The sequence below is a fragment of the Ruditapes philippinarum genome, unplaced genomic scaffold (genome assembly GCF_026571515.1).
Source record: "Ruditapes philippinarum isolate M1 unplaced genomic scaffold, ASM2657151v2 ctg22657_1_1_1_1, whole genome shotgun sequence".
Lineage (NCBI taxonomy): Eukaryota > Metazoa > Mollusca > Bivalvia > Venerida > Veneridae > Ruditapes > Ruditapes philippinarum.
In genome coordinates this window covers 1,069-11,128 of record NW_026864905.1, presented here as the reverse complement: position 1 = coordinate 11,128, position 10,060 = coordinate 1,069, and the positions used below count along the sequence as shown (strand labels likewise).

The 10,060-nt window shown below is 33.8% G+C and overlaps 1 protein-coding gene and 1 long non-coding RNA gene across 2 annotated transcripts; both read left to right on the top strand.

The window, feature by feature from the left end:
- The first annotated feature begins 1,750 nt into the window (after window positions 1-1,750).
- Window positions 1,751-2,760, top strand: LOC132727225 (uncharacterized). Its single transcript, XR_009625318.1, has 3 exons — window positions 1,751-1,902; window positions 2,167-2,202; window positions 2,621-2,760. It is a non-coding gene; the product is annotated as an uncharacterized LOC132727225 (long non-coding RNA).
- A 2,735-nt stretch (window positions 2,761-5,495) lies between these two features.
- On the top strand, window positions 5,496-7,348 carry LOC132727226 (microfibril-associated glycoprotein 4-like). Its single transcript, XM_060712645.1, has one exon. It carries the CDS (start codon window positions 5,883-5,885, stop codon window positions 7,131-7,133), a length of 1,251 nt encoding a protein of 416 aa, XP_060568628.1. The 5' UTR covers window positions 5,496-5,882; the 3' UTR covers window positions 7,134-7,348.
- The last annotated feature ends 2,712 nt before the right edge of the window (window positions 7,349-10,060 follow it).

Sequence of the window (10,060 nt, the reverse complement as noted above, 5' to 3'; positions counted from 1 at the left end):
TCTAAAATATATATAAAATAGTATATGGATCTATGTATGAACCTTGAGCTTGGTCACAGTGTGCATGTTACTGTGGCTATCGTGGGAAGTAACGGCATCCAGTGTATTCATTTAGCTACTACGGAGGCATAAAGAACCATGAAATGGTCTTAGGAAATTGTGCCTTTCTCTGTGGCTATTGCCAAGATAAATCTTTTAATAGGGATATGTATCTGTCTGTTTATGAACCAAATTTTCGGTCACATTGTGGCTTCGACTGTGGCTATTGCCGAGGTAAATCTTAAATGTGGCTGTTTTATTCAGAGCCGTTTAAAAAGGAATGCAAGCGTTTCCTGAAAGCTTCAAATATAGGAGATTCTTATTTCCTTTACTGAAAAAGATAAAATTGCGAATTCGATACGTATTTATCTTGCTAAAAATTGAATAGAATATACGTGTTTCCTTTGTTGGATTTTTGAAAAATAGAATATATATGTACAAATCATTTTGTTTTGCTTTGAACTTGGTTAAAAGGGACATATATAAAAAGATACATTGTGAGAATCACAAGTCTAGTTAAACAATGGTTCGCAAGTGTTAGTTTGAATGTTGACATTCCATTAATCTAGCAGCTACAATAGTCATCGTAAAGTATTGGCCTTCCCTGTATACTTCGGACAATGAGGCCTTGTACTTAGAACATGAACACAACAATGTAATTCGCCATGTTTATAAAGTAGTGTTCTTTCGCAAGAAAGTTACGTAATCCTACAACTTATTGTATCATAGTTTGGGGACCTTTCTGTTGAAAATGTGTCAGGGTTAAATCGTATACATATACATGCACAGTGCGTTAACTGGAGTGCGGGTATTAGTTACCCGCACTCCAGAGCATGCCCATTGATTGGCTCATTTTTGCTGGGGTTTACATATTGTGACGGCAGAGAAAGGGAAAGCGACAGAAATATCATATTCAGATGTTCGTTCATTGGTTCATTTTTGCCGGGGTTTCATATTGTGACAACAGGGAACGTGTTTTTATGTTTGACTATGATACAAAAGAGAAAGAACACCAAAACACTCGGTAATCTGATTAATACTCGGGGGCTACGCCCCCTCGTACAAATCAGATAACCTCGTGTTTCGGTGCTCTTTCTATTACTTGTATCATAGTTTGGGTACCTTTCTGTTGAAAAAGTGTCAGAGTTAAATCGTATACATATACATGCACAGTGCGGTAACTGGAGTGCGGGTATCAGTTACCCGCACTCCAGATAATGCCCGTGGATTGGTTCATTTTTGCCGGGGAAATTTACATATTGTGACGGCAGAGAAAGAGAAAGGGGCAGAACTATCATATTCAAATGCTCGTTCATTGGTTCATTTTTTTCTGGGGTTTCATATTGTGACAACAGGGAACGTGCTGTCATGTTTGACTATGATACAAAAGAAAAAGAACACCAAAACACTCGGCAATCTGATTTATACTCGGGGGCTACGCCCCCTCGTACAAATCAGATAGCCTCGTGTTTCGGTGCTCTTTCTATTACTTAACTTTGCCAATGCCTGATTTAGAAGGGGAATTAACTGTTATCATTGTAATTCTTTCTACCTCTGTATAACAGAAACATTATTTCAATCAGTTTTTTCTACAAATATAGCCGCCATTTTACCATATGACTGAAAGTAGTTCCAATATGTCTCCTTATTATGTCAGAGGTCTATTGCGAAACATGATAGCAGAGGAGATCAGATTACTACTATCGCAATAAATAATTTTACAACTCACTTGCATTTCAGACTTTTTACCTTGTGAGGATGCAAATCCAGACTGTGACAAGTTTCCACCGGAATCATGTACAAGAGATTCATTTAAAGGATGGGCAAGGCAGAATTGTAGACAGTTTTGTAACATGTGTGCTCGTAAGTTCCACTTCTATCATAGGAGTATATACTGTATAATATTTTGTTACTTGTTTACATTTCCTATAACGTATTGGTTGTTCTTACAAATGTCTTTCCGGCTGTCATTCAAGTAATACATTCGTCATGAATAATGGCATATATGGCAATACAGTGGGAGTATTTTATTGTTGTTTTTTTCTTTGTTTCTTTGTCAAGGAATTTGTTTGAAATTTATGTAAGTTGATGTCTGTTACAAACTGATACTGTTCTTCCTTGTTGCAGGTCCTACGCAAAATCCGTCGTTTACAGGACCTACAGGTATTCATTCATATGTCAATTTTCATAGTTATCAAAATCAATTATCGGACATGCTTTCCTTTATTAAATAATAAATATGTAATTATTTCTAATGTTGAAAAAAATCGTTTTTAGAACGTTTTTTTTCAATTAAAATAACAACAACATACTCTTATTGAATTGAATCCGTTTCATTAAACTTCTGCACTAAACTTTTAAGAATCATAATTCCAAGCGTTTGGTAAAATAGTAAATTGTAATAAATTTTTAATTTTCATCATCATCATCATCATCATTATTATTATTGTTATTATTAATTATAATGTCATTATCATTACATTTTTGTATTACTATTACAATCATTATTATATACACTTACAACATCATCATCATCATCATCACTGATTTCATTTTACTAATTCAATTTCATTTCTTACAGGAACTTCAGGATTAGTAAACACGACCCATCCTACTCCAGAGATACCCCACTCGTCAGTCGACCCTGTAATGTTGACGTCAGCAAAACCATGATATTATTAATACTTCATTACTTAAAAATAATAAAAATGAATGGGAATATGCCCAGTGTAGTTATCCAACATATATAAATAAAATACAAACAATAAAAAATTCTTTGGAAAAAGCTATACAAAAAACACAATGGTCAACGCCAGTGCTGATTTTGTTACGTCGTTGACGTCGTGAGATTGTTTAATAATGCACAGGCATATCAGTTTCTGTTCCACCTTCTTAATGGTTGCACACGCACATAGTACTGACTGAAATAGAATTTTATATTCAATCATTCATAAAAATGGTGTGAAATACTTGAGATTAAATTTTCTCGTACAAAACCGATGATGACATTCATTTACTTTTCAAATCGAATCAAATCACATTTATTTCTTTCAGTTCATCATGCATGATACAAACATAAGGTATATAATACAGAAATCATTTTTATAAAACAGCAGTTCAAAGCAAGTCATAAAGGAGAACAATCTTAAAACATATAACGTTTATTGACACTATACACTTTCCAAATAACATATTCTTATTAAATATCAATATTTTCAATCATTATTCTGAATTTATGATAAGAATATATGAGCCGCGTCATGACAAAACCAACATAGTGCGTTTGCGACCAGCATGGATCCAGACCAGCCTGCGCATCCTCGCAATCTGATCAGGATCCATGATGTCGCTATCAGTTTCTCTACTTGTAATAGGGTTAATTATCGAACAGCATGGATCCTGATCAGACTGTGCGGATGCGCAGGCTGATCTGGATCCATGCTGGTCGCAAACACACTATGTTGGTTTTGTCATGACGCGGCTCATATAAGAATTTATAATAATCTAATAGTTCGACCTTGTTTTATATATTGTGTGAAATTTGCAATAAATGGTGTCTTATTCATTTGGCACCTGTTATATATTAAGTACAAGTCAGACAACAGTCTTTGTTTTTAAATGAGGCCGTTGAAATATCTTTCAGAGGCAAAAAAAATGGCAAATGTGTCATTCACAAGGAATTTCAGTGGAATGAAGGGATATTCATCAATATGGTGAATGTTCATGTAAATGCTTTTCATCGAATAATGTATTATCCCGACTAAAAAAAATGCTTCAAAGAGCTTAACTGGATTATATAATTATAATACGCTTTATTCAGAAATAAGACATGATATGTCCATCATTTTACATACCTAAATATATTAACACACAAACAGTTACAATATCTAAATTTTATTTCTCAAACATCATTATAATGGCAATTTAAACAGTGAATATCAATTGTAAACAACAATATGATCTTTTCTGCAGTAATTTGAAAACATTATATATATTCGTATAACTGTTTTAAATGAACAGAGGAGACAGTTTGGTGACTTATAAATTACAATTTCAAAAATCACAAAATAGGATACATGTATGATATCACCAAACTTAATGCTTATACATGTATGTATCTATGACATTGTATTTCTTTTAACCTAATTTGTTTCAGATCTGTTAGTCTAAAGCTTTTCAAGACATACAATGATAACTTCTGAATAACGACTTTGTTATCATCGTTTAAAAGCTCAGTGAATTTTAATAGCATTTCTTTTATATAACGAATGCTGTCAAATAGCTGCATCTTTGAAGATTTAAAGATTTTATATTTGGTGTGTTTGCCTGCTGTAGTATAACTTTGCTGCAATGGCTGAACACTGAGAGCATCAATGGGGTCGGTAAAAATGCGATATGTGAATGTTTGTAATAATGACACTTATTTTAAAAACTAATACTACATGGTTTTCTGGAAAAAAAAACAACAAAAAAACCCAACATGTATTTTTAGATTTTTAAAACGTGTATGTCAGTCCTATGAGTAACCTGCATTGAAAAGAGGGGCTATATTGTTTTATAACGAGGTTATTTTTACGTGTCAGACATAACTTTATCAAAGAAAAATTAATATATTTAAGATAAATACTGAAATTAAGATATTTTCGGTGATTACTTATTTACAATGTAAGTCTATGGAAAAATAGAGTTATTTGGCCAATTATTAAAACAGTGATTTCCTCTTCAAGTTAAGCATGTACGTATTACAGAAACATTTAAAAGATATTATACAAGGCGACATAAATTAAGTAAATATTTCAAATCAAAATAAGTATTTAAGGTTGTTCTGTAAAGACTACAGCCTAAAGACTAGTATTACGCAATAGCTCCTATAAATTCAGTTCAATTGTTCTGCTTGACTTTTTTGTTATTGTCATTCATTCTGATACATGAATGTATATGAAATCAATCGTTTTAAAGTCTTTTTCACTAAAAATCGCAGTCAGCCGTTTATTGCTACATTTAATATGTTGAAATAGTGTAGCGAACATATGATATATATTATCAATTGAAAAAAAAACTGAGGAAAGAACCTTTATTTATTCATTTATTTATCAGGAGGCAGCTTTCAAATAATGTATATGCGCCACGTGCTTTTGTCCTATAACAATAGTATATACGTAGACCTGTAGGAAGAGTAAAGAACGTGCCATGATAGAGTTACATGTAAATCTCCATGGAATAATAACTGTCTTATGTAATATTCTTTCCACAGCATAAAAACATAAAACCCGAAATGATAAATGAAGTTGGAAAATCATCGATACACCGGCAATTTGTTTATCTTTACATTATTTTCAACATATATGCTATAAAGTTTACATTCAAAACATCATGTGATACTAATATAATTATATATTAGTTAGATTTCCTTTTTTTGGGTACACATTGTGACAATAACTAACAGTATACATGTATTCTTGTAATCATATAATTAGATTTAATGATTTAACAAACCACGTACATAAAGTACCCTTTTTAAAGCACTTGAAGAAAAAATTAACTGGCTCCATTTCGTTTAAATGGATCTTGTAGTTGTTTCTTTTGATAGGCAAGAGAACAACACACAACGAGAGTACATAAGTAGCTACTTTAAAGAAATATATAAATAATACACAATCTTTAGAGAGAAAACCTATCGTCATAAACTAACGCGAACTAGTGTACGAACAGGATAAAATTTAGTTCTTAAGAATAAAGGATTCGGATTGTTTCAAGTTGTTTTCAAATTATTCTAAACTGATAAGGGAAAATATTTCGTACTAGATTCAAGAAAGTTTTATAACAAATAGTTACATTTGAATATGCAGTTGTTTGGTAAAGTGTCAGTCCTTCTTTTCGGTGTATATGTATTTGGTTTGACGAGTTCTACAAAGGAATTTGATCGCCTAAAGTTAAGGGTCAAACATTTAGAGACTAGACTTAATAACGAATTTTCGTTCAGAGACGAAGATATTGCTGAAATTACAGGACGACTAGATGACATAGATGAAGTGTTAAATGCTACAGTTGGAAAAGAACAGCCCATTCCTGCAGCATCAACAGCTGGTGGCATTGATTTTAAAACTGTGGATACATTGAAAGAGGATTTCGCTAGACTTAGGGGAGCCTTTACCAAGGAAAAAACTGAGACTGTAATGTTTCGACGGAAAATTCCAAAGATTGAAAACAATTTGATATCCCTCACCAAAGATGTTAAAGATTATTGCGAAGTTGCTGTTAACAACACTGATCAATTAATAACCAGCTTTGGAACGATCAAAAAGGCGGCTGAAGAAAAGATATTAATGTCTGCAAATGATTGTAAAGTGCTTCAAAGTATATCAGAACAGGTGCAACTAAACACTGACAATAATAAGGCAATGGCTAAACAATTTGAAAGCATTAAAACTCTTATAACCAATTCATATTCTCACATAGGTTACTTAATTCAGGGTCCCTCTTGTCGTTCGCTAAGAGTTTTTGGCAACTTACAAAATGGAATATACAATTTGGGACAAGGTATTGATGTTTACTGTGACCAAACTACAGACGTTGGGGACTGGATAGTGTTTCAAAGAAGACTGAATGGAAAAACAGATTTTTATCGTACCTGGACTGCGTATAAAAACGGCTTTGGTGATCTAAATGGTGAGTTCTGGCTTGGCAATGACCATTTGAGTCTACTGACATCAAATGGAGAACACGAACTTCGAATAGAGTTTGAAGATTTTAAAGGAAACAGAGCCTATTCTAAGTACAGTAAGTTCAAGATATACCCGGAAGAAGACAATTACAAACTTGAGATCAGCGGGTACAGTGGAACTGCTGGAGATTCTCTTGAATATCATAATGGAATGATGTTCTCAACGTATGATAGAGATAACGATATAGACTCGGCGGGCAATTGTGCAAAGATGCGTCATGGTGCGTGGTGGTATGGTAGTTGCCAGTTTTCCAATCTCAATGGAAAGTATTATAACCAGCCTGGCAAAATAGATAGTGCTGGAATTACATGGTATCATTGGAAGGATAAGTACTACAGTTTGAAAAAAGTAGAAATGAAATTCCGATAAACGAAGATATTTTTGTCACAATTTGTAGTATTTTGTTATAGAAACTTTAAAGACACTTTTCTTGCGATAGCTGATCAAGAAAAAAGACTTTGAACATGCATTGTGGAATCACATATAGAATGACTTATTCCATAGTTACGTTGCTGATTGCAAATGTTACCTGACATTAAATAGTGCCTTATATATGTATGTTATGTTTCCAATTGTTCAAATTAAAAGTAGTTTTCTGTTTATTATAAACGAGTAATTTTTTTATGACCTTACGACTCGAGAGACTTCCACTTTGATTTTATGCGATTTAGAAGAAAGTTGTTCGCCAAGACACCAATGAAAAAATTGAAATATGTTTCATTGTAGTCAAAAATGAATATTTGCAATGAAAATACGGAAAATGAAAATATGCATTATATTTCATCAATATTTCATTTAAGTTTGCAATGTATCATAAACTAAAATAGTACTTCACTACTTAAACCCTCATGTAAAAATTGTACTCAAAGTCTCAAACAGAAAAAAATGTGGAAATTGAAAAATATTTAACTCCCACACAATATCTGCATCAAAATATATGGAAAGTATCAAGATAAATATTCTCTAACACATGTCAGAAACTCTATAGCTTTCTTTACAGGAAATATACAGCAACGGCCAAGCGTCGGTCATTTGTTTTATTATTTTGTCTGTCAAATCGTTCCGAATAACACGTTACTTTACGTGTTGGTGCTCATTGACTGCTATAAATTGACCCGCCTTCGACTCAAACATATATTTCAATGTCATGGCGGCTGATTTGAGCCATTCATGTTTTCGTCCCACGACCCTCGAGAATTAACAAATTTAATGCAGGGACGCAGAGCCAAAACACGCGAATTAGCGGGGACGTTAATAAGCGTGTTTTAGCTCCGCGCCCCGTCGTTTTATTTCTTAAATCTCGCTCCGCACCCCGCGGGGAGATATTTATTAAACTTGTTTAATATCACATTTCACTTTGCGGGGTCGAGAAGCGAGAATACGAATGGAACGAATCATTTATTTAAGTAATGTAAACTTTCAACAATTTGTTCTGTAAGAGTGACATGGCTATTTAAACGTGCGTGGCTGGCGACTAGTAATTTACTATAAAACGTGTTTGGATGGGGACTGGTTATTATCCCCCGCCGAAAATTTTCGGCGGAGGATATAGAAATAGTCTCCGTCCGTCCGACCCTCCGTCCTTCCGTCCGTCCTTCCGTCCGACATTTTTGTCCGGAGCATATCTCTAAAAGTATTTGAGTTATCAACTTGAAACTTCATAGGTGGATAGACCTCATTGAGGAGGAGTGCAGTGCACAAGAATGATAACTCTTCCTTGCATGATTTTTGAGTTATTGTCCTTTGTTATTTTTCAAAATTGATTTTTGTCCAGAGCATAACTCCAAAAGCCTATGAGATATTAACATGAAACTTCATAGGTGCATAGATCTCACTCAGGAGGTGTGCAGTGCACAAGAATGATAACTTTTCCTTTCATATTTTTTTAGTTATTGCCCTTTGTTATTTGTCATACCTAATTTTTCATCTGAGTGGAGAATAACTCAAAAAGTGTTTGAGATATCAAAATGAAATGTCATAGGTGGAATAGATCTTATTGAGGAGGAAGGTGGTGCGCAAGAAATGATAACTCTCCTATACATTTTTAGTTATTGCCCTTTGTTTTTTTCATGCTATTTTGTCCAGAGCTTATATCAAAGTATTTGAGGTATCCACTTGAAACTTCAAAGGTGATGGATCTCATTGAGGAGGAGTGCAGTGCTTAAGAATGATAACTCTACCCCTGCATTATTTTTTGAGTTATGCCTTTGTTATTTTCAAATTAATTTTTGTCCAGAGCATTACTCAAAAAGCCTTTTGAGATATCGAAATGAAACCTCATAGGTGCATAGATCTCACTCAGGAGGTGTGCACTGCACAAGAATGATAACTCTACCTTTTTATAATTTTGAGTTATTGCCCTTGTTCTTTTTCATACTTAATTTTTTCAATTTAATTTTTTTCTCAAAAAAGTATTTGAGGATCAACTTGAAACTTCATAGGTGGATAGATGTTACTGAGGAGGGATGCAGCACACAAGAATGATAACCTACCCTGCATTATTTTTCAGTAATTGCCCTTTTGTTATTTTCAGCCATTCAGTATTCACATAGGTTTCAAATCTGTCATCACTATAGCCACCAGTTTTCATTACCAAAAGACCTCTTAAAATGGAATTATTCCGCTCTACTACATATACATTCTTCCAATGAGCAAACACATTCGGCGGGGGATGGCCATGTTAACATGGCTCTTGTTTACCATGAAAACGTGTGTAGCTGGAGACTAATAATTATCCATTAAAACGTCTGTAGCTAGTGACTAGTAATTTACTAGTTGTTTGTTTGTTTGTTTAATTGGGTTTTACGTCACACTGAAACATTATATATCATATGGCGACATTCCAGCTTTATTGGAGGAGGAAGACCTCAGGTGCCCTTCCGTACATTATTTCAGGCACAAACGAGCATCTGAGTAGAACCACCGTAGTTCCGTAAGCTAGCTGGATGGCTTCCTCACATGAAAGAATCCAAAGTCTCTGTCGGGATTCGAAGCTACAGAGGTGAGAGGCAAGTGGTTTGAAGTAAACGACCCTAGCCACTCGGCCACGGACGCCCCTTACTAGTTTCAGTTTAAGTTTTTATTAAACCAAGCCATATTATCAAATTATATGCAACTGGTTATAACAAACAAACGAACAGAAAAATAACTGTCAAAAATTACTAATACATGTATCACAATAAAACAATACAATTATGACTAGCTAAATAAACAAAGAAAAAGAGATCATATTGTTCATTTCAACTACTGAATTCAATACAACACGTATTTTACATTGTAACAAATTGGAACGGGGA

Coding starts and splice junctions, on each gene's coding strand:
- LOC132727226 (XM_060712645.1), top strand. CDS start 5,883: ATGCAGTTGTTTGGTAAAGTGTCAGTCCTTCTTTTCGGTGTATATGTA.